The 26,225-nt window shown below is 41.7% G+C and overlaps 1 protein-coding gene across 2 annotated transcripts in view; it reads left to right on the forward strand.

Annotated features, from left to right (window-relative positions):
- The first annotated feature begins 790 nt into the window (after positions 1–790).
- neurl1aa (neuralized E3 ubiquitin protein ligase 1Aa) overlaps positions 791–26,225 on the forward strand; it is an 85,421-nt gene continuing 59,986 nt past the window's right edge. Inside the window, exon 1 of one of the 2 annotated variants that reach the window (XM_075463345.1) lies at positions 791–1,360. In XM_075463345.1, coding sequence (XP_075319460.1) covers positions 1,279–1,360 — 82 coding nt within the window. In that variant the 5' untranslated portion in view covers positions 791–1,278. Of the gene's footprint in view, positions 1,361–24,782; positions 24,997–26,225 lie in introns of those variants that run through there. The other variant, XM_075463346.1, reaches the window with a different exon arrangement.

Below are 26,225 nucleotides of genomic sequence, written 5' to 3' on the forward strand. Positions count from 1 at the left end.
GAGAACAAAGACTCCATGGGTGTATCGTCGGGCAATCTAGGAAAGGAAGATTTGGAGGTGTTGGATTTAATAAAATTGCAGATTTGGAGAAATCTGAAGCATTGGGTTTGTGGTAGCCTAAATTTAATGCGCAACTGTTCAAAAGAAGGGAATATTTCATCAATGTAAAGAGCTTTCATAGTTTCAATACCGTTACGCTTCCACAACTTAAATAAAGTTTCAATTATGGTCAGCTCTTCTCCTGAAATATTTCTCAGGTGAAAAAAGCAGTTTCAGAACAGCTGTTTGAAATGAAAGTCCAAATCCAGCACCAACATTTCTCAGGCTCAGCTGGAATGAGGAGCCGAAAAGGTCAATTTGTTTCCTGATCAGACGGTCAGTCAGTAGGTTCCCTGCTAAAGCAAAACGATCAACTGGAACTTCCATCCAGTTAATCATTTCACAACAATTTTACAAAGAAGTTCTTCCGCTAATGAAAAAAATCCAAAACTCAAATTATCTCACTCCCTTTCTTTTCCTTCTCACAAAGAAGAGGCTGGTTCATGATCTGGGGGATGGTTTGGGTCAAAATGCTGTGACTTTTGGCCTCTGTTCAGACTTGATTAAATTAGATACAAAGGCTTGAAACCCAAAGTCCTTCTATTGTCTTGATGTTTATTGTTGGTTTACACTAGATGGCAGCTTTACACAGTTAATGTGCCATGACATAGCCCTCATTATGCGTTTGTGTGTTTCAACAGACTGCATGAGCTGCGGGCTGAGCTCCTTCCACCTGTTAGATGATAGCTCTCGGCCTGCACATCTGCCGTTTCTCCCGTTCCACTTTCATTTTTCTACTTCAACCGCTTCCACTTCATAAATCCGAACATTGAGATAAAGTACACCAAGTTGCGGTTTTATTTCAGAAAGCAATCATCGTTAGAAATGCTTTATTTTGACTTCCTGCACTGTTTTTTTTATCAGACAGACTAATAAAAATGATGTCGGCATCAGGATGAGGACACTCTGAGCTCCCTGAAGCGGATTAATCAGCCATCAAATTACTCAGGATTCAGCTGTTCTGCTCCCGCTGCTCCTGACTCCACACACCTGTGTGCCCGCTGCCTCTTCCGCTTTGGTGGATGGAGGACTGGAGGACGTCATTGTGTACATGTGAAGGGAAGAGTCCGTCTTTTTTTTTTTTTTTTTGGTTCTGAGGGATCCGTCTGAACGAGCTGCCACCATCAGCCTCATCAGAACAGAGTCGAAGCCGCCGAGAGTCATTGTCAGCATCCGGTCATGGGAAACAATGTGTCCGGAATATCGACGCTACAAAGAGGACAACAGCAAGGCTTTCACAGACTCCGAAACTCCCAGAAAGGTCAGTAACTAAATAATGCAGCGGCTTCTGCGTCATCGTGCAGAGTGATGAACTTAATCACTGAAGTCAGAGGGCAGACTCGTTGCTGAATAATTCACTTTCTCCCGCGGCTGCTGCTCCGGGATGAGCTGTGCGGTGGTGCTGAGGAACAGCTCCCGGGCCGGGCTGCAGGATGCGGGCCTGCCGTCGGGTTGGTGGCAGGTGCGTGGAGGTGAAGTTTGTTAAAGTGGTTTACATCAAAAATACGTATCAAAAAGAGCATAAAAGCGCAGAAATATCATAAGCACTCACAAGTTCTGGTCATCACACGGAAATCACGAGCTAACAGTGTTAGGAGATGCTGAACCAGCAGTTAATGACAGAAGATGTTTACTGGGAGATTATATTCATACTCATATTTGCATTCCTCATGTTTGCGTCGTTGCCATGTTTGTTTTTATTTAGACATTGAACCAGGAAATGGAAGATTTAAAAACTCCTTCCAAGATTCAGCAGCTCAGATCAGCAGAAATAATAAAATACACACACTATACCCAATAAAGGAACTAAAACTGTCATCATTTTCATACCAAAGCTTAAGAAACCACAGAATATGGAATGATCATCATCTAAGGTCAAACGTGGGGGGAAAAAAAGGCCAATAAAAAAACAGTTTCAACTGGACCTTTTTACCTCCAGTTTGTTTGTTTAGTGAAACCAGCAGTTTAATTTAATTAAATACTACGAACAGGTCTGGCCTTTAAATATTCTTAGTGTTGAACTGTAAAACTGTACTGAAAAGGACAAACGGTGTGCTGTGTTCATGTGAGCTCTAATTTCCCCAGATGTCAGTCTGATGGGACCAAATGGCTGTGGGAAGTAAGCCCCCAAAATACACACAATAGACTCTCCAGGACGCCCTTAGATGTCCACATCCTGACTCGTCAGAGCATTGACAACCCACTCTGTTTTGGCTGATCAGTATAAAACCAATAAATATAATTAATAAAGCAGTTTAAGTGAGGCGTTAACAGTATTGTGCTCTTCAAGGTAAGACTAAAAGACTAATAAAGCATGTTGTCCCCATTGGTCTGTCATAGTGAAAGACCCAGATTCAGACTCACAAATGGGTCTGAAAGAGGGTGAAAAAAACAGGGAGCTTGACACTGGAGAAATAAATCACACAAGAACATGAAGGTGAGTAAAGGTAGTGATGAAGAACAGAGAACAAAAAGTATGGCAATCCAAACAGAACACCACCAAAGCCCATGACGCAGGATCTGCCTGGGCTGACGTTGGAACTAATTTGCTTTACAGTTGATTAAAATAATCACTTGAATTCCGCCTGCTCGTTTATCCTTGATCGTCTAACTTGAGAATGGAAAACTTTTCAGTTTCAGAGTTTCAGTGTAGTAAAGTGTACCGGACTGGAAACATACATCAAACCTATGCAGTGTGCAAGGGTAATATTCATATGGTAATTGTGATCACTTTGTTGCCTGCTTTGCATACATTTGAGGAAATATAATGAAGTGAGACAGGTGTTTACAAGTTTAAAGCACAAGTAAATTGTGTGAGGGCTTAATCAAAAATGAAATGATAAACCGAGTTTTCTGAAGCCAGACTTAATATCCCTGCCTTGCCGTTCTGCTCCATGTGTAATCTGATCACGTAAGATGGAAAACAATCCACCTCCACTCTTCCCATCCCGATCCCACGGTTGCATCTGGACTGGAGGACAGAGTTGTGGCCCGGGGGTACAGTGTAAGATTGAGCTGTCACCGGGATGATAACAATTGCCCTTTTGCCCCCCCTTCTTTTCTTCAAACACATCCTCTCAGCGAACAGGAACACAGCAAAGAACAAGTGACTCAGGCAAGGCGGCACGTGAGACATGAGGACCATTATTCAGCCAGGTTGCCTTGACGACCGCCCATAATGTGTGCAACAGTTCCCATGGTGATGGTGATGGTATCAGTGGGAGAGGATGGCTGATTGGGATGAGGACCAGGCGACGTCACTGGCAGCTGCTCGGTGATAAAAGGACGGGGTGTGTTTGTGGGGCTCTGCGTGCAGTTTGTTAGACCAGCGTTGTGCACGGGTTGATTTGATGTGGAAACGAGAGATCTTGAGACGTAAGCACGGCAGAGGTGGGGATCATAGCCCTCCCACACACACACTGACACCCTTCGCTCCAACTCAGACACGCTCAGTGCATCAAACTGATTTTTGTTGCATAAATACTGACTCTACTTTTTGTGGTGATGAATTGCATTTTCTGTCTGAGTTATCTTCATGTCGGCCCGTTCGGAAAGCACAAATAGGTTTTAAAAAAACCTAGATTTGTTTCTAATCATATGAACTGCAGTGCTTGTTTTATCATGCTGTTATAGAATTAATTGAACAGACAGTTTGCAGAAAAATAGTATTTGATGAACAAATAATCATTCTGGTCAAGCAAAGCAAGGCATTCGAGTAGCACAATTTGAATTTGGACTTTGAAGTTGTGGCAGGAATTTCCCAGAATCAAATCAATCATCAGTATTTTCATGATTTATACAGAATAAGTATATTTCTGAGGAGAATAGCAGTCCGCTGGGTTGTTGCTGGTCCAGACATTGTTCATAAGAAAAGAACTGAGAGGAGCAGTGTGCAGGAATTAGAGACATCTAGTGGTGAAGTAGCAGATTGCAACCGACTGAATACCTCTCAACTCTTGAACCAGTGTTTGGTTTGTCATCGTGGATTCAGAGGACTCACGATATCTGCAGATACTGGAAGGTTAGAAAACCTCTTGGATTGTTATTCTCATAGTATTTTACTCTTGGTGAAACATAGTTTTGAATTTTATCTAATTTCTGCCAATACATCCCTCTTTTTTTCTTTTTTCTTTATTTGAATGGCACATTTCATGGACAAAACAATTCAAAGTGCTTTACATAAAATAAAAGCATTGCAGCGGGGAGTGGAAGAAGCATTAAAAATACATAAAAGAATATAAAGAGAAACAAAGAAAATAATTCAAATGAATTAAAAACAAGCAACAGTAAAAGATACCGTGCACCTGTCGTTTCTTCGCTATCGCGGATTATGCACAAATCTCCCCAAAAATCCTCCACAATCCTGGTACTTCAGAACAGAGAGTCGATGCCAGAGTCTATGCTGAATTCAACATGTGTTTGAATAAATGTCAGGAGCACCCTCTGCAGTTGCACTTTACACTCAAACAGGCCAGTGTAGTTTGAATAACACTACACACACTAACAAGCATTTATATAACTGTCTGAATTTCAAATTTAACATGACAGCCCCGTAGCATGAGTTGGTGTATAATCGATCATTTAATAAGTGCCACAGAGTACAGTTGGTCATGTGCCAAAGAGGAAGAGAAGTTCATCTTCAGGGATGCTTCATCACCAGATGCCTTTGAGCCTGGTGTTCATTTGCAGTTGCTGACACAAACATAACGATGAGGAGTTGGAGCGGCTGCAGATGCTCACTCAAAGCAAACAGGCAGACAACAAATAAGGAAACACAAACAGATGAAGTGAGACGGCATGTAGAGCGATCGTGTATCTGTGTGAATTCAGGTGAGATTCCCTGGAAATATGGAGTGCTTGACATAGACTGTAGCCGACACAGAGAGGGAACAAGATGTCGAGCCTTATCACACGTGAAACAGCAGTTCAGTTCCAGCCCATTTCTGCTGTTTTTTTTTTTTTAAGAAATGAAGTCCACCTGACTCAGAGAGTCAGATTTAATGTGGACAGAGACAAAGCAAACCATCTCTGCTTAATGCTTTCGCATAGCAACAATAACACCAAGAGGTCAGAGATGTGCAGTTCCATCCCGATCATCTCGCTGCACCAATGACAGACACAGAATGTAGATGTGGAAAGTGTTGTGTTTGCTTCAATGTGTTGTGACACAGCTCATTTAAACAAAGACATGAAGAGAGCGTTGAACGGCCCTCTCAGCTGTACATCATCGCCTTTTCATTAGTGCCGGCTGACAGTAGATTTTACCATATGATATTACAGCGAGGGCACCACAAGGGCATACTGTTACCTCATACCAACACACACTCCTGAGCGTACCAACACACACTCCTGAGCATACCAACACACACTCCTGAGCATACCAACACACACTCCTGAGCCTAACAACACACACTCCTGAGCATACCAACACACACTCCTGAGCCTAACAACACACACTCCTGAGCCTAACAACACACACTCCTGAGCATACCAACACACACTCCTGAGCCTAACAACACACACTCCTGAGCCTAACAACACACACTCCTGAGCATACCAACACACACTCCTGAGCCTAACAACACACACTCCTGAGCATACCAACACACACTCCTGAGCCTAACAACACACACTCCTGATCGTACCAACACACACTCCTGAGCCTAACAACACACACTCCTGATCGTACCAACACACACTCCTGAGCCTAACAACACACACTCCTGATCGTACCAACACACACTCCTGAGCGTACCAACACACACTCCTGAGCGTACCAACACACACTCCTGAGCCTAACAACACACACTCCTGAGCCTGACGACGTAAGCACGGCAGAGGTGGGGATCATAGCCCTCCCACACACACACTGACACCCTTCGCTCCAACTCAGACACGCTCAGTGCATCAAACTGATTTTTGCTGCATAAATACTGACTCTACTTTTTGTTTTGATGAATTGCATTTTCTGTCTGAGTTATCTTCATGTCGGCCCGTTCGGAAAGCACAAATAGGTTTTAAAAAAACCTAGATTTGTTTCTAATCATATTAACTGCAGTGAGTGACAACACACACTCCAAACCAAACATCTGGAAAGTTTTACATAAATCATTTTAAATCTGTGCACGAGTCAGCGGTTAGGATTTGGAAGTGACCTGAGATGGGTGACAAACTGTCCCACATGTAGCATGTAGTGTCTAAAACCTGGTTACCGATTCAGCTGACAGCTCAGTTACTGTAGAAGGGTTATAAACCTTTTTAGTAAACATACCTTTTCAACATATATAAACAATAATTAAATGACTAAATCACAGAATGTTGTTTCTATTCATACAGACATGAGGAAAATGTAAGCTGACGATATTTCTGACTCATGTAAACTGGTTTTTGACACTTGGTGTGAGTTTCTGCTATCTGAACCAATATAGACTCATGTTTGGCTCGGCCTTTTTTCACGTGAAAAGTGTCCGATTGGGTGATTTAGTTTGGAAGCATTAGAGTAACCCAGAGGAGCGTCTGTTCTGTCAGTTTTCAATGCATCAGCTAAACTAATCCTAACCGATTTGTTTTAGTGCCTAAACCTAACCAGATAAATTGTCTTGTTAAGACATGTTGTAACAAAATTGTGTCAAACCATATGGCAGGTAGCCTCGAATGATTCATTTAACACTCGTTTTTGGTCAAAGCTTCTTTCAGCTCCATGGAAACCTCCACAGTCGTACCCTCACATAAAATCAGCGATGATCATAAACAACTACCCTTCGATATCTAAACTTTCTCTTTCATAGAACAACTAAATCTTTGGTTAATTCAGAGGTCTACGGTTTTATTGATTCAGTAAACGGCTGCAGCCACAGGACTCTGTGTTTGTTTTTGTTTTTATACGGGTCACAGCTGTACTCTCAGTAACTGATGACTGTCACTGGCCCTGATGAAAAACAGTTTTATGATGCTCCCTTCATTGACTTCTCAGAATCATCTGATTCCACTGATCATAAATCACGATCAACAAACGACTGAACAACACCACTCAGCTGTTTCAAACAACTCAGGGTCCAAAGTCCATCGTTGTTGTTCATTTCATGATATGTTAGGACTTAATAAGTTTTTATCAGGATGCTGGATTCCCCACGCAGCTTGTCTGGGTTCTGTGCATCCTCAAGTCGAATGAACTGTAAACTACCTTTAACTACATACTTTGCTACCCGCTGGAGACCATGAAGCGTTGCTACGTGACATTTCTGGGACTTTTTTCACTCTCATAAACCATTCTGTTATTTCTTGTGACTCTCTGGCCTGCGCTGTGTAATGTCTGCATGCTAATTGTGCGTGTCTGATTAGGAGTGTTTCACTTAAATCTCACTGAGACTACCTGATCAAATCGGGTTTATGATCTGCTGAATGCTGAACACCACGTGTTTGTGCTGAACAAAAGCAGAACATAACTCAGTTTGCTAACATTTCTCAAAGACATTAGTGCTTTTCGTAAAATGAATGCTCTCCAGATTTTGTGTGTAATAGGAAAATGTTAGTCATATGAACTTAGGATAAAGCCCAATCAGAACTAAGTGCGTGCTGTCTTTGGGGAGGGATCATTAAATAAAATTATACTCTATTTGCTTTGAAATTAGAGGACCATAGACTATATTTCAAAGACTGTACTGCAGTTTAGAGTCATAAGACACTAATAATATTCCCAAGAAAGTATTCAGGAAACATTTAAACTATTATCCCCCCTTCTTTCTGCAGCAGTGACCCCCGTTTTCTGTAGTTGGGGGCTGGCCTTGCTTATGCAACACAGACTGAAGTGTCTTCGAACAGCCTTCACACCTGTCTGAAGGAGAAACACAAACAGACAGAGGTGAAACAGCCACATTTTCACCACTGGCAGGATAAAAGCTCCTCGGGCAAAGCGGCGCTCAGTCTTCATGAACACAAAAAAACACGACCCAGACAGTTGCCTGCGCTACGTTCGCTCGTCAGGCTCGATGTGCCATACTTGTATAAGACCATGCAAAGGCAAGGGCTTACAAAAAGATTGTTGATAACACGTTTTGAATGGAGTCGTGGTGTCTCAGTCATGATGATATATTGTTTTACCTGCTTTTTTAAACTGCATCTGTGTTGTGCAGCATCAGAAATACTGGATGACATTGATGAAGCACTGCATGTTTTATTCCTGCAGCAGGGAAACAGTGATGAATGCATTCATGTAATGGCTTTGCGGTTGTTTTTGTCTTCCTTTCCCTTACATGATGTGAACCAGCACAGAATGCAACGCTTTGTTAATCCAACTGTTGTAACTGTCATACAAGTTTACGAATGTATTGGCTTCCCGTGATACAAAGATGGGAACGTTGCCTGTTTGTGCACACAGAGACGGATGTATGCTTCAGAAGTAAACAGTGGGAACAAACAGCCTGGCCTGAGTTCTCAGCAGCAGGACTCAGAATGATTAAGTCTGCTTGATTAATGATCATGTGCTTTCTATACATGCACACTGAGTTCTGTAATAACCTGGTGAATCATGTGAATTTTACAAGGCAATAAACATTCTCTTAAATAGAGGACAGTAATTCGTTCTTTACAGTCAGAATTAGGGTCTGATGAGCTGCAGCACTTCATCAGTGCTTCCTACAAGGTTTTGTCCTGGCAGAATGGGAAGCTGTGTGTTAAGGTGGGCAGTTGCAGCAGTTTTGGGTTCTGGCAAACAGAATCTCACCTGAATTCTTTCTTCTTGTACTTGTTGCATTGTACAGATGACAACAGCGTTAGTCCTGCTAAAGGAGCTGATTGGCTAATCGTTGGAGCTCCTGTGGTGCTCTTTGAACCAGATGTTTCCGATGTCACAACACCAAACTAATCCGTCAGCCTGTTGACGCACCCTTACATTTATAAAGAATAATCATCAAAGACCCCACACACCCCCAGCACGGACTGTTCTCACTTCTGCCCTCAGGACGGAGGTTCAGGAGTGTGAAGTGCAAAACCACCCGATTTAAAAACTCTTTTTTTCCCACTGCCATCAGATCACTGAACTCTGCCAAAGACTGAACTTGGGGTCACCTACTGCAACTGTCTTTTACTGACTACCTGAATGTACTTTCAATTTTGCACAACCACTTTACTGCTGACTACTGCACAAAGACAGCTAATGTAGCGCACAGGCTAGATTTCTATATTTTTATTTCTATATTTCTATTTTATTTAAGAAACCTGTTAGAATACTGTTGTTGCATGCTTATTTTATCTTTATCTTATCTTTTATTATTATATATTTGGACATCCAGTGCGGGCAACAAAGAAAAGAATTTCATTGTTCAGGGAAACACGTTTCTAACTGCACATATGACAATAAACCTTTGAATCTTGAATCTTGAATAAAGAATAAGATTCTAGATTACTGCAGTAAAGAAACAGTGCCGAGCATCCCTCACTTTTTCTCTGTCTTACCTTTTGTTGTTATCTTTGGATTTTAAATTTCACTTTTTTCTCCTTTAACATTTAAAGGTGACACAAATTTTAGGTGAATTGTAGTTCTGTGTAAAACATGCAGAAGCAAAAAGGCTGAAAACAGCGTTTCACCTTGCTGGAACCCTGTTGACAAACTCCTAATTTTTCCTATGTGGTATCAATTGACTTGAATGAGAAAAAAAATCCTTTACAATAAAGTTTTGTCTGGCGCTAATAGTGACTTAATTCAGGTTAAATGAAATCTTGTTACTCAAATAGGATCAAATTAACTGGAAGATAAGGAAATTCTGTGGTGAGATGCTCTGCAGAGTGGAGCAGTTGTGGCTGGAAAATAAACAGACTCGGGGAGACCTTGTCCTCATGTGACCTGGTGTAAGATGGCCAAAAAGAATTCCTGCTTTATTTTACAAGCAGACCGCCGAGCAAAGAACTTTCTTCCATTGACATTCTTCTTTTGATCAAAAGAACAATGTCAGCCACACAAATAGTTTTGATTGCACTGTTAAAAAAGAGAGGATGTTGGAATGAAAGTCATAAATGTTGGCAAAATGACATGTTAATCAGCATCCAGAGATGCTTTGTGTTTGGTTGCATGCTAGCACCAAGAACATTGTGACAGGGGGGTTATTATTTTGCAATTTAAATGAGTTGTTGCAGGCAGGACAAAGTGAACTGTTGCTTCAGTGTGATAAGTATCAAAGGAAAATATGAAGAAAACAGAAAAACATCTGACACAGTCCGACTCAACTTGATCTGCCGCGGTTTCGCGGTGTTGAACTTTGCAAACAAACACACAACTTTGTTAAATGGAGGTTTCAGCAGAGCTTAACTAACTTGTCATTTAGACCTACACAATGTGTAAAATGCGCTCAGTCATTAGAGAAAGTAAGTTTGACATCGTAAATATATGATAAATTTCTTCAAACAGCATTGTTACATTAACATAATGATATTTGGCTTTTTTTCCCCCAAAACTTGATTGTTTTTTTGTATGAAGAAAATACCTTAAAGTCCAAGTCAGCTAAATAAGGCAATGTTGGCGTCTTAAATGGAGAACGGGTGTTGTTTTTACTAGTTCCTTCATTTTCAGCACGATGGCTTGGAATTTATATCCACCGAGAGCAAATGTTGATATGTATGATTGTTATTACAGCTACGGATTAATGTTTGATGGTAGGCGAGGCACTTTCATAAGAAAAGAGTAGTAAATACAACTTTAATGCAAAATTCTCGATGATGTAAATAAGGTATTCAACGTAAAATAAGATTCAGTGTGCATGTACTGACTATATAATCATTTCTGAATGAAAATCACAGTATTAAGCCATGCTGCAGGACATCAAGCTACAAAACCTCGGCTGTCCTTTAGATTAGATTAGATTTCCCTTTAGTGTCCCACAATGTGGGAAATTCACATTGTTACAGCAGCAAGAAAGATCCTTAGCCCAGGAGAAAGATGAAGATAAAGCAATAGCAGCAGATGTACATGGGCTAGTGAATTGCACAGTGTAATAGTGGTTATTGCACATTAATTATTGCATATTTGACCTTATTTCGATTGATTGTTAAGCGGTCTGACAGCAGCAGGAAGGAAGGACTACGGTATCTCTCCTTCACACAGTTGGGGGGAAGAAGTCTGTCGCTGAAGGAGCTGCTTGGTGCACTGATGGCGTCCTGCATGGGGTGGGAGACATTGTCTATCCTTGATGATAGTTTTGTTATCATCCTCCTCTCTCCCACCACCTGCACTGAGTCCAGCGGCCAACCCAAGACAGATCTGGCCTTCTCGATCAGTTTGTCGAGTCTCTTCCTGTCGGTTGAGATGCTGCTGCTCCAGCAGACCACTCAAGAGAAAATGGTCGATGCCACAACAGTTTCAAAGACGGTCCTCAGGAGCGCTACCTGCCTCCCTGAGTTTCCTGAGCAGATAGTCTGCTTTGACCTTTCTTATAAAGTGCACGGCTGTTATGAGTCCAGTCCAAGGTCATTGTCCAGGTGTTCATGTTTGAGGTGTCTGGGTAGACCTCTCCTTCTTTATCCTCCCTCCTCCTGTAAAAACACAAGAAGTTTTGAAGTCAAAGAACCTCAGAGAGTAATCTTAAGAAGCACTTTAATATTGCAGCCTATTATAGACAATAATGAGGGGAAGTTTATGGGGAAAACATCAAATATCCCCCCCCACCCCTTGGCTCTTTAGCTGATGTAAGGGGCCATTTTTGTTTTAAGGATCAACGAATAGTGTCACCCAGGAACCAAATTGCCCTTAATACTCTGGTTAAAGGACTACAGCCACTACCCTAAGGGGCATCTTTCCTCTCCAAAAAGAGGTAGGGCCAAGGCACTGAGGCCATGGAAGTTGTGATATACCAGTGCTCTCCTCTCCTGTCAGTATGTTCAGGTAATGATTACCGCAGTAAATATTTGGGTGGCTGTCTCATTCTAAACTCTGAGTTGCTGAGCACACACAGCCGGCTGTTTGTTCCTGTATCATGGAATGATGCCATCAAAGCGCATCTGTCACTGTGCATAAAAGCAGGTGATGTTCCTGACTTTATGGTGCCAAGTCAACACATTTTTGTGCTTGGACAGTTGCAAGGCATACATCTATAAAAGTTTTTGTAACCTGGTTTGAAAGCATGTAAAAGAACACAATCATCCAGAAATATCTCAGATGGATAGATCTTTAATGTTATTGGTGTTTAAATGAAAAATGGGAGCAATTCGTTCCTGTCATAGTTTTATTAGATATAAGTACTCATTAGATAAATGGATATTTTCTCATGAAATCACCTCAGTTGCTCGTAAAGCACAAGCTGCTGTTCAGACACACGTGCACTGCCTTCAAATAATTTCATAGACCACACAAAGAGGGATCTCCCCAAAGCGTGCTGATCTGCAGAGCTGCTGTGGTGTATCCGATGGGATAATCTGTGCGTTGTGCTTTGGTCCATGTGAGCAGGGGATTACATTTTTATTTGGGGAGTTTTCATCCTGCCTTTACCATCTGTCACCAGTAGTGTGGCCGTGGCACATTTACAAGCGCTTTATGGTGGAGTGATTGGATGACAGGGGCTGTGTGTGAATAAGAGAGAAAGAAAGAGGAAGTAAAGAACATCCCAGGATCAGGCTGTGAACCTCAGAAGTATGAAACCTACTTCACTTGCTCAAGTGCCTTAAATCCTCCATGACACCATGAAAAGTTGGGAGCCAGCCGTGGTTTTAAGACTTTCTCCATGCTCTGAGTGGGAACTGTCTCTTTGCCTTGGTCGTAGAACTAACATCTCATTCTGCGTCCCTGTTGCATACTTTAAAGCTGTAAATTCATGACTGTTCCACCTCACTTAGCCGGCCCTGACAACCCTTTGACAGGGAGCACAGAAGGTGAAATACTGGATTAAAGCTAAAAAAAATAATGCATATTTTAATCTGAAAATAATCCTGTGAACTGTGTCATCTTTCTTTAACTCATACAGTAGACTGCTTGCATTTTTCTGCCAAAAAACTATGGGTGCAGCATATAATTATCCATTAAAACTGACACGTCAAATATGTTAGCAAGTATTTTCTTAATGAACTAGAATAAATACATAAAAGTATAGTATTTGCACCCCTTATAGCTCTTGTTAGGCCTCTTTTAGTAAATATATTCTTCAATATGTTTGATAAGTTTCTCTTTAAGGTCCAGTGTGAAGTATGTAGAGACTGTTCTTATTAAAATATGTAAAACTCCAAGAATTAGGGAAAATTTTATTGTAAAACTATTTCTAATGTAGTATTTTGAAAATAAAACACAAAGTATCATAGAATCAATGCTGACGTTATCAGTTGTATAATGATAATAATAATAATAATAACAATAGATTAAATTGTCTATTTTGCGTCTAATAAAGTGACCGTACTGTGAAATCTTCTCATAAGCAAGAGAAATGATGGAAAAAGGATATTAATATGTGAAAACATTCAGCCTGGTCTGGTGGTTTGAATGAAATGAAAGGTTTCCGCCATGTCTGCTGCAGCACTCGTCAGGCAGTTTGCCTGAGAAAGGAGATCCCAACATGCAGCAGTGAGAGAAGCTGCTCTCAGCTTCGCCTGCAGCTATTTGATTCGATGCCTTTATCTCGTTTTTGTGTGGTACAAGTTGATTGATCTTGTTTTCACAAGAAGCCTCGTTAGCCTTTTCTTTTCTCCAAACCACAACATTTAGTCACCCGTTTTCATGCAAAAACAAGTTTTTGTGTCCTGAGATCACGAGGGGATTATGGTGAGTAAAAAAATCTGTGATTTTGTGTTAACGCCTAATTTCATCATTCATTATCGCTGTCATGACTGTTGAGGATGTTCTGTAACATGAGATCAAGGCGTGCACGGCTAATTCTGGTGTTTTGTACATGTCTGATAAAAGTTTAACCAACTCCTCAACGCTTCAGCCTGTAGGTGGCCGTCACCAGCCTGAACTAACAAAATATATTAAGACGTTATGTCAAGAAAGTAACAGATGGATTCTCGAGACAATTAGATAACTGAAAGAATGATTATCAAAATAGAAAAATTTGGAGCATGGCCTTTCTTGGCTCTCCGAACATGGTCTGTTTTTCTAACCCTAACCCTGTCTTATGCACAGAATGCCTGCATAATTGTTCATAATCTCCTTTAACAGTAAATTTCACAATGCTTTTACACATCAGGCAGACAAATCTTACGTCTTACTTCTCCCCTATCTTCTAAGTCTCCCGCTGACATGTTAATTTCATGTTAATTCCTTAAAATCACTTAAGAAAAATGCTAAAATGATCTTTTCCCTTAGCTGCAGAGACGTTTTTGCATATCTTACTGAGACACTCACACTTGGACAGAACTATGGAACAGATACATATTTGTGTGGAAACTAATGTGTTAATCTAAATAAATTAATTGTAAATGAATGTGGAAAAACCTTGATTTTAATGCCTAAACCTAACCAAACAGGAAGTGACATCAAAACTTAGCTGAAAACAAGCAGAAGGGTTTGAAACGGAGTAAAGAAAAGTAGAAAAACTGCTAAAGAAAACTAGTGTATAATATCAATCTTTCCTTATCTTTTAACTGAGAAAGGTCCTCATGCTACATTCACTCTGGATAAACTGAGCGCATTATCTCTCTTGGTTGCATTTGACCAAACCAATAAGCTTTTGTCCAGATGAGATAAAACCAGTGACTGCACAACCAGTGTTCCTGTACATACGTCCATCCATTTTCTATACCCGCTTAATCCAATTCAGGGTCGCTGGAGCCTAACCTCGCCGCTGTACACCGCAGATGGGAAGCAAACAACCGTGCACTCTCCATTGGTCGGTTTTATAGTCACGTTGTGGACGGTTGGAGGAAGCTGGAGTACCCATGTGGGGGAGAACATGCAAACACACAGAAAGGTCCAAACCAGGAACCTTCTTGCTTTGAGGCAACACTGTTCACCACCACAGCCCATGTTTTTGTGACGTCTTTAATGGGTCGGTGTTTTTGACACTGAGTGTAGTTCCTTTTTGCCTTTTTGCAGAAGAGAGGGTGGAATGTCTGCCTTTGAATGGAGACATTAAACTGAAATTGGTCTTGGTGTACAATGACGCAGAAAATGTGGACACATGTTCAGCTTCAGCACATTCACTCTGCATGAGCAACCTTATCATCAGCTACTTCTTCAAAGGAAGAGCTCGAAGAAAACAGGAAAAAGATAATCTTTTGTGTCTTATGATTGTCCTAAAAACAGCCTGATTACATACAGCGAGGCTCATGGAGAAGCAGAGAAACAAAGCAGGCATTTTTTTTTATCTGCACTGGTTGTTTTTCTATGCAATGTTACGAAACTGAATACAAATATACTAATTTTCCTCTAAAATGACCATTTTTATCCAGAGACGAGCTGGCTGGACCTTTGCCCATGAATGGGTTGTATTTCTATTTCGTGAAATGCTCTTTTTAGAGGTGTCAAATGATTAACTGCTGATTCTTTCAAGCATAATCATACCCTTGTTGCAGATGGCAGCCCTGGAGTTAAATATATACGGTCCTACTCTGTGTTTTCCCTCAAGCAGTGTGATGAAGAAATGCTGAGACTCATTTCATTTCCACACCGCACCGATGACATGAAATCTCAGAACAAAACTGTGTAAATTCTTCGACTTTTTCAGGGCCTTAAAAACACTTTCTGCAGTCTTTGGTTGTACAACAAAAATTTGACTGATGTCCCTCTCCGTTCGGTCGGCCAGCTGTTTGTGATTATGATGGCGTGTTTCTCTGAGCTGATTCATGGGTCAGAGTGGATTTAGGATTGTTGGGATTGGGACCAAAAGAAAGCCATGTGCAGTCAGCTCTCAGCCAAATATTATTAAAACTGTTAACCGTTTATCACGGAGACATAAATTGTTGTTGATGACATCCAAATCCATATTGAATTGTCTCTTTAAATCTATTTTTTCCTCTCACTAAGTTTAGCACAAATTCTTTTCTAACTCAATCTAAGCCTTTCAGCTCTCCTCACAATGTCTAGAGAAATATTAGATAATCAAGAGGTTTTCACTTGGTTCTGAGGTGCAGACTTTTGATCGATCCGAGCGAACTAATCATTTCGATCGCAGAAATGTCAGTTTGCATGTTCTAATCACAACTTTGTGCTGTTGGCTGCAACATGGATTATAAACAGACTTTTCATTACACACATTACTGTCATATTTACAAAATGGAGTTGAAGAAAAACGGGCTGAATATCATCATCTTCACATCCACAAACTCAAAATGTGAATCTCACCCAGTTAAATCCCATTTTGCTCATTTTTCACAGCAATACGAAGCCCGTCACTTCTTTCCAAAGAACAGTGGTGGTTAGCACTGTTGCCTCACAGCAAGAGGGTCCCTGGTTCAAATCCCAGCTGGAGAGGTTGCACATTCTCCCCGTGCATGTTCTCTCCAGATATCCCCACCATCCAAAAACATGCATATTATGTTAATCAGTGATTCTAAATCTAAAGTATGCATGGTTGTTTGTCTCCGTGTGGCCCTGTGATGGACTGGCGATCCATCGAGGTTGGTTCTGCTTCTTGGCAGCTGGGATAGGCTCTAGCACCCCTAACCTTAAATTGGATTAAGTGGGTATAGATAAAGGATGATAATGGATAGACTGAGTTAAGCTTTGGTTATTTTTTCAGAGAGAACCACATGTCACAAATCGGTTTTATTAAGGAGAGATTAATTGAAAAGATGGAAGAAAAATGAAAGTTACATGAAAGTCAATCTGTAGGTAAATAACGGAAGTGAAGGAATGCACTGGATTATTGTTATTAAGCTCTCTGTGTTAATATAACTGAGAACGGGGATCATACAGACTGGCTTGAAAAAATAGCGAGCAAGAAGACCATTGAACCAGAGCAGTGGCGCAAAAAGTGGGTATGCACTATATGCGGCGCATAGGGGCGCCAAAGCGATGGGGGGAAAAATAATTTCGAGTAGGCATCATCTTTATTCAACAGCTTTTGTGCATGTGTAAATAAAATGATCAATAACAGCGCCTAACTGATTAGGCCCCCGTTGCCAGGTCTGACGAGTCTCGATTTCAGTCGCAGTTGAATTAGTGGCGGATCGAAAAAATTACATTTCCGCTAGTTCTGCTAATAGGTTAAATAAAATTTTGGGTAATTTTGGTTAATTTGTTTAATTTTGAGACCCCTGGCAGCTGGGATAAACAAGTGTATCCATAATCAAAAGCAAGTATATTTCTGGCCTAAGAATGAATTAATAGAATCCTTGGACAACAAGCAACACTTTGCAGCCCTTTTTCTAGGTTTACATGAAGCTTGAGCCTCAGCTGTTCAGTTGCTCGTTAACACAAACAGCTAATCGCATGGCCGCAACTCGATGCATTTAGAGGTGGTTGAGACAACTCGCTGAAGTTCAAACCGGAAAAATCAACGCAAAAGTCATGCGTCTGCATACCCCTCAGAAAGTAGGTGGTTGCGCCCCTGGTGGCGCCTGAATTAAGACGGAGTTTAGTTTGGCAGGATGGGAAAACAGAAGGAAGGGAATCCTAAACATCAGGGAATAATGGCCGACACGAGGGACTAGGTCCTCCTTACTGAAAACCTTACTGAACAAAAGCTTTATTCCCGGAATATTTGAAAAATTTAAATATATTCTCACCATTTCTGTAAAGCCTATGTTTTCACCAGGGGACACATCCTCGTGACTTCAGGAATCTGCTGCACCCTGAAGCTCTTAGATCTCAGCTGAATCCTGCTCCTACACAACAAAGCATGAGACATCTTTACATACTTTTCCGTTTTGATGGAAGGAAACTGATGCTCAGGTCTGAGTTGTGGTAATGTGAGGAAAAAATACCTCCGAAAAAGAACCTCAGTCTGCTTATCTCTGTAATGCTCCCAAATGAGAAGATCAACAGATGAGCTGCGGGCGAATATCTATGAAGGCCTCTCCTGTGTCTAATTAAAAGGATCTCTTTTGGTGAGTACACAGGAAGTAGCGATTTATTTCAACAGCGACAATACTTTCAAGAAATGGAGCACCGCGTTAGTTCTGGCAGACCACGTAGTCAACGCGCCCTTTGCCTATTGGCTAACGCCGACCCAACCCTTATGGCTCCGCAACCAGCTGCGCTCAATGGGTAATCAGCTGATGCTCGCAATTGGATGCTGGCATTTGGGGCACTTCATTTAAACTTGGTTGCTGTCACTGCTTTTTTTTTGCTCTCTGCTTGCACCCACCACCTCCCCTGCTCCACCGACTTCTCATTGCCAAACAATGTCATACTGTTGTTCATTGTTGCTTGCTCTGTTCTAGGGGGTTTGTTGCCTTTACAGCAAATGGAAGGCACTCCACCTGAGGATGCTGCTGTTCCCTGTCTTGGCTTCCATGGAGCTCATGGAAAAGTCGGGAACTTCCTCCGAACAGAGCCATACCGCCAAACATAAATTGTATGCATTCAGAATAAGCTTCTGAAATTCATCTCTGTTTCTCGTCTCGTTTTGACGAGAGTGGTTCTGACAGAACTCCATTTTCTTTTAATCACATTTAAGCTCAACCCAGCTCTTCGTGGGTCTAAATGCAACATAACGGCATAAAACCCAGAGAGAGGGGACCAGCACAGGTTGTAAATGTGATAAAGTGAGAGCTACTTAATAGGAATAAAGAAAGCTCTGGTCATCTCTCTGTATCTGAAAGTTTCTTTTTGCCAAACGTGCCATGAGCTACTAAGTGCCAAGAAGGAAACACTGTGCTGATTCACATAGGGAATACTTTGGAAACCACGAAACCAGCAGGGCCACTGATTGATGGCGCCAAAAATCCATGCAAACAGATTCATATGTTCCCTCATGCAACAGCTGTCCCGTATAAATCTAATATAACGAACAATAAACACCCCATCATGATCGGAATTGCTATTTAAAAGTCTCAGTGATGTGTTCTTGGAGGAATTACAACCATATGTATTCTTGCCTGTAAGAGAGAGGAAAACTACAGGAAACTATGAGTTTGCTCATTTTTTAATAGCCTCTCCATGCCTGTTGAATGGATCAGTGTACCATATTTGCACAAACTAAAATATTCTCATAAACTATTCCCATAACCCCCTGTGCATGTTTTCCAAAGGCTGGTGCCTACAAACTTTGAAGATCCCATAAACTCCCCTTAACTGTGTCACCTTGAGGCCAGCTTAGCAAACTGACTGGAAATGGGGGAAAAACAGTAATCCTGCCACAGATTCCTCTTACCGGCACATGAAGCAGCTGCACCTCTTCTCTCGTCTTGGAAAACATGTTCCATACACAAACCCTGAATTGGCATCTACCTGTTCATCAAGTCAAAGCATTGCGCCTCCATATATCTTCCGCTCATCTTCTTTAGGGTCAGGGTTAGTTTTGTAGCTCGCTGTTAAAATGGCTCCATCAGAACTAATTGAAAACTATGTGGATTCATGCAGAGGATGAAAAGAGCCTCACATGCTCTCTGTGATGACAGCTGGACCCATAGACTGTAAGAAGTATATCAAGTACACCGAAATATCTTCATATAAAAGCATCAACCTCTTCCAGTTTCCTCATGGATCTTTCCTGGTGTCATTACTTTTACTCTAATTTCCAAATATATTTACTTCTGGCTCCATAAAAACCAAGCTGGCAGCAGCCAAATGCCAAACTCGAAGCTTCAAGGAACGGTTCATAAACCAGTGTATGACACCATAGTGGCTGTGTCCATTTCTTTTTTTTAAAGTCTCCGAGTGCCAAGCAGATCAATGCCAAGCGTATTTAGAAATGTAGAAACTACTGTAAGGTTCTCCAACTGCCAAGTCATAACTCAATTGTCTAATTCATTCAAAGCAATAACTGGGATTCAAGGGGGTCACTAAGTCTAGAATAAACATCATGATAACAGCAGGCTGAGTTTTTGTGCTAAACTTGGCCAACGGGCTATTGGGAGGTCATCCTCTTATCTAGCGCTCAACAAGAAATATTCATATTTTACAGGATAATAAACTGTTCCTTCAACTTTTCAAGCAATGATTTTTCCTAAAGTCATTTCTCAGAACGCTGCATTAACTACCATGCTGCCAGGCTTTGAACTTTATGCACGTTGAACATGAAAGCTTAAAGGGATAGTTCACCTCTTTTGACATGAAGCTGTATGACATCCCAGAGAAGCAATATTGTTTATGAACATTTTCTTAACCCCCTGCTGTGTCCTGTGAGCCGAGTTCTGGCCTCGTTTTGGTGTTGACGAAAGTAGTCCGGCTAGTTGGCCGGGCCTGTTTCACGGTGTTTACTGCTCGGTCTGCACTTCGGTCTGCTCGGTCTACACAGCACGCAGTGATACGAAGGTAGAGAAAATGGCGCCAAGCGATTGTGAGGTCTGACTTTTTCCCGGAGAACGATTTTGTGATGCAAATGTATTACTCTTTTGAACGCATATTGTTTTGAGAAGCAAAACGCTTTATTTTTTAAACCCCAGCCAACTAGCCGGACTACCTTCGTCAACGCCAAAACGACGCTGGAACTCGGCTCACAGGACGCAGCGGGGGGTAAGAAAATGTTCATAAATGATATTGCTAGTATGGGATGTCATACAGCTTCATGTCAAAAGAGGCGAACTATCCCTTTAAACATGAAAGGTTAACTTTGTGAGTGTGAATAGAGCAGCTAAAGAATGCAACGCTATGCTTCAAAGCAGGTTAGCATGCTTGGACACGCTTCTTTAAACACAGAGAAAGTATGAAACTGAATAGAAACAACATAACACACACTGAATTATATTCCCACTATTATGGATAATTCAAATCCCTTGATAGCACACAGTGACATTGCTGAAACCCGTCATTCTTCACCAGCACATTTAGCAGCAGTGTATCAGGCTGGAATAGTATTTTCAGCTCCTCAGCTCCAGAGACAATAAGGCACTTCTTTCCAACCATCCAGCCCAAGGCCGATCGGCTCTGAGAGATATTAAAGCAGAGTGACAGATCTAATTATCACCTTCCAACTTCTTCTGCTCCTGCTCTGATGAAAAGTACTACATTACACCAGACATCATATGCCCTCAAACTAACTTTCACCTTTGCTAATAACGAAGAGTGCAGCTATGTGGAAACCTGCAGAGGGCTTGTCTCAGTGCAGATAGAGGGAGATTTACAATGAGAAAAAACGGAGATCATCATTATTCCTCTGCCTGCTGCAGTGACTGTCACCATCATCCCTCACCTTTACCTACGTTGGTCTTTTCACATTTCTCACTTCCCTCATGCATAATGATCCAAAGTCACTTTTTATCAAATTTGAGGGAGTGTCACCTTTCTTCCTTTCTTTCTCTTGTCCTGTTTCTGGGTGTGTTTCAGGTTCCACTATTACTCATATTGCAAATGGCTCCAGATGGGGATGCAGGGGAAACTCTGAACAGGAGGGTTTTGTTTGCACACGCGTTCTCAGACAATGCCAACTGCAGCTGACCCACTCTGCCGAGCTCGCTGCCACTCGACATCTGCTGGTAGATTCTCTTTCACTCCGGTACAAATCACTTAGAAAAGAGGCGACGGGCCTCATTCTGCCGGCAGAATATCATGTTGCTCCTGTGGAGTGGTTGATTGTAAATGTGTGCATCCACGTACGCTTACATATGCATCTATGTGAAATGGTGTGATTAATTTTGAGCCATCAAAAACCTTGAATAGATCTGAGGCACGTTTGGTCAGTTGTGATGGAGGTTGGTTAATTATTCAGCCTCCATTCTGGATCCGCAGCCACTCTAAGGCTTGTACAGTTTTGTAGTCATGAACTCTTTCCATCACTTTTTGAGCAAAGATTTTCTATCAGTCTGCATTACAGTCACTTGCTGTCCTCAGTTAAGGTTAGAAGTGCATCACCACTCACTGTGGCTCCCTAACATCTCTGGCACCCACCGACTCCCACTCAAGAATTCCTCTTTAGAAATACAAAGTAAATGAATACATTTTCTCCCACAAGTCATCATGGTGTCAGTTAGGCTTCCCTCCTTCTGGTCGATGTGTTGGATGATCAATTTGAAAATAATTCCTCATTGATTTAGATTCACAAATTCAAATTCTCAGCCCAGTGGGTGACATCACTGTTCAGTTCTCTGTTTGTCCTCAGCCAGGAAATCTGCCCAGCATAAAAACTTTTGGCCATTATGGCTGGAATACTTTATTTGTCTGCCATGTGCCTGGGGTACAGTTTACAAAGACATTCAGTTAACTTGATGTTCCTCCAAGTGACACTTTGACTGTGGGCGCTGAAGGGGAATTCTGCTCAATATTTGTTTGAACGTTTGCATTAAAAGCCTAAAACTGTTGGTTTGTAACATTAATCTGAAATAATCCTTTAAACTGTTAGAGAGACAGTGTCTGAGCTTGGACCAACTGAGCTGCAGTGAACCATAACTCATGCAACGTGTTCTGAGTCGGTTATATAATGCAATTTTATGTACAGACTCTGTGAGATGCACCTCAATCAAACAGCCTAGAGGACTGAAGGCCAAAAGAGGCTTTCTCTCTTAAAGGTTACAGTCAACTGAGTGGTGGCTGTATTATTAAAACAGGAAGCGAAAGGTACTGTACAAAGGAAGGATGTTCCAGCAATGCATTCACGCACAACACCAATGTCCAGTAAGGCGAGGAAGTGCACTTCTCTTCAGGCCTTTCCTCTGGTTTGTGTCTACAAGGCTGCATTACGTGGCAGTCTGACGTTTCCTCCTGAAACTGGTCTGGACAGCTTCCAAGCGCTCGTTTTCTAACAGAGATAAGAAGCCATGATACCTCAAAGCAATGATGTCATCCTGAGGGTGGCTTCTAAGTTTAAACCGGCTTGTTAATATCCTTTTTACAGCTGGTTTTATCCGCCCGTTTTTCAAAAGCAAGACATAATCTGTTGACTCGCAATCCCTCCATGACTTATTAATGTGGAATGCAATAGTTTTCTGCCCCACTTATGTGAATAATCAATGCTCACCAATGCAATCGGGAGTCTACGTGCTGTTTGTTTTGGTTTGAGAGTGGTCTTCCTTTGGCTGCGGCCATCTTTACAATCCTGACTCCAGATATTTTGTAATTGTCTGCAGAGGTGATACATGAAACCAAATGCGGTTAGCCTCTCATTGTGCTCTCGGGTAACTGTTTTCACCTCAAATGTGCACACCATGTGTGCGTCTACTGTCTCATTGAGCAGACCAAAGAGGTTGTGGTTCTGATTTTTTTTTGATCAGCATCGCAGGCGGGCTCGAGTATTTGTTATGATTACATGCTGGTAATCACAAAAAAAAATGATGGGGAAATGGGAACAAGTAAATATTATAACCTGCAAGATTTGGTGGGCAATCCTTTAAACATAAACATCAATGTACAGAACTGTGCGGACAGTTGTTGTAAACTCCCTGAACCTCTCTGCTCTGCTCACACGAAAATGCTCTCCGTGCAATTTGATCACACTTCTTAATGACCTAAAAGTGCATTTGAAACTTTTTTTTAAACTACAATTGTCTCCAATTCAAACGTTTTGAATAAAAAATAAATAAATAAAAAAAAAAGTTTTCATTCGATTATAATTGTTTAATTAATTAAATACCATACATAATCTAGAAATGGCAGTTTTATTTATATACTGTCGCACATTTCATGGCATGCCAACTAAATTAGCCTCACATTAAAAGACTAAATAGAAAAATATTAATAAAAAATACAATGAAATAGGCAACCTAAACAAAAAAAAAACTATAGATAATAATCCTGGCTATAGGCCAGCTGATGATTTGTATAATTTATAACTGTGATTATCTCTATTAGCTCAGATAAATAAATGAAAATACAGGACCATCATTTCGACAAGACATCAGTCAATGGGTCCGTTGGCCTAACTGACTTCATAATCTGACCACAGCCATCTGAAGGCTGGATTACCTTCTTTGATAGCCCCTCCCCCCCCAAAAGGTGCACTGTATCCCTGTAAACAAAGGAAGGGAACTGGGATTGGGCCTAACTAACAACCTGCCAACTATTCCTTTTGATACACACACCTGAGGCACCACTGACTGCAGCACTGCATGTATCCATGTTGAGGAAAATTCAGGCCACAACCTTTTTTTTTTTTTTAAGATATCTAACATCCCTCATGCTGTCCCCTCATAGGGGCACTATCTAAGTGCTGCAGCGCCTGCAGCTTCAGGCCTGCAGCAAACACTGGCGTGTGAGACTGAGGTCACCCCTGATATGTGATGACAGCTTAAGTCAGAGGACCGACTCTTGAGGGGTCACCCGGTCTGTCTGCCAGGGGCCTGAAGCACACAGGGAAGCATGGAAGGTGAAAGACTGAGTGCTGAGAGTAAAGAATGTGCACCACTTGCCCTCTGAGGTTCTGGAGCCATTCTTAGTCTCAGACTGGTTTCCACCTTTTAATTTCAAACAGCATAGTTTTATGTGAATAGACATTGATTTAATTATTGAATTAAATGGTCCATGTAAACATGATACAGTATGTCTCAGTTATTCTATTCTCCCCTTGTCAAGTCTCCACCTCATGGCCCATAAATAGCCGCTGAGCGTGGCGGGGACAACGTTAAAACGCGCCCAGCCTGAGTCTCCACCTTCTATGTAAATACCAGTGTGAGTGAGTGGGACCCGAGGCGGAGAGAGCGCTAAGTGAATGAGGGGGTGGGTGGGGGGAGTTGCCTTCACGGGTGTGAGTCCCTGCGCTCAGAGGACGGAGGTGTGGGTCTCTCCGGTGATCCAGTGTTTTGCATCTATTCGGAGGAGAGAGGCGATAGGCTACCTTTTGGATGCAACCATGTCACGAGCGCTGGGTTGTGCCACAAGAACATCTGAATAGGCTAATCCATACAGGAGACACGCGATGGGAGGCCAGATAACGCGAAATGCCTTATACGGTAGGGAATAAATGCTTTTTTTTTTGTGCTGTTACTTGTCTGCGTCTTCTGATTTTTTTTTTTCTTGCATAATTGAGTCTGTTCAGGCTTGGTTCCGAGGTGTTTCATTCATAGGCGACTGTTCGCTGTTCCTCCTGTACAGGCTGTGTTATCAGGCTATTCTTTGGTCACAGTTACGTCACTCTGACAATTAAATACGGGTCTGGAGACGCGCAGCTGTGTCTTTTGATAAAAGCGACGCAACAAACAGGATGTCACCACCTCCTCGCGCACCGACAGCGATCTGAATCTATAAGACTGTTCCTGTGAGGTGCTTCTGCAGGAGCGGTTGGGGTTTCCCTCAGCTCTGTCCGGTGCCGTGGTTTCCCTTATTATAAACACGCACGGTGCCGGGCATTAGAAAATCAATGAATGGTAATGTGCTCACGGTGAGGTGGAAGCCTCCATCTGACATGATGTGCTGCCTGAACTGAACACCACTGGATTTGGGGGGTTGTGTTGCTGCTTTTTAACTGTGTTTGAGGTGTTAAGAGTTGAATGAAGAGCTGCCCGTCACACTGTTAAACACTGTTATGAGAGTCAACAGTAGCTTGTGATCATAATATAGGCCAACATCAGGATTTATGTGGTGACAAGCAGCAATATGGCCCCTCACAGGCACATTTATTTATTTTTTAACAACAAACACCAAGTACACACAGCAGCCCCTATCTCCACCCCCTCATCTCCACTGTAACCAAATTAGAAGCCAATAGAAACACAGGAAATGACCTGTGCTGACAGTATGACGATGAAATCACTCCACCTCTCCACAGCGGTGAACCTGTGAGAGGTAAAGCTGTGACCCTGCCCCTACAGCCTCTCCTGGTTTTGACCACCTGATCATTCTAATTAAAGCCTCAAGATGAATCCAATTACTTTAAGCGGGACAGAAGGCAGGAAGAGCTCCTTTTCTCCAGGATCAAGGTCAAACACCACATACAAACAGCGTTTGCTTCTTGTTCATATACTGTAAATATTGGCATTATATCCGCATTATAACAGCTGCTTAAGAGTTGTGTAATCACTAGCAGTGATTGACTGCTTCCTTTATTTTGCTATGATGAAATTAGATCGTAAAATCAATATCTGGCTGTATTTTTTTTCTACTTACAAAACTTTTGAAACAAGTTTAGATTTCTGATATAGTTGCACAAATGTGCATTCTAGTAAAATACTAATAAGCCTTA

The sequence above is a fragment of the Odontesthes bonariensis genome, chromosome 4 (assembly GCF_027942865.1).
Source record: "Odontesthes bonariensis isolate fOdoBon6 chromosome 4, fOdoBon6.hap1, whole genome shotgun sequence".
Lineage (NCBI taxonomy): Eukaryota > Metazoa > Chordata > Actinopteri > Atheriniformes > Atherinopsidae > Odontesthes > Odontesthes bonariensis.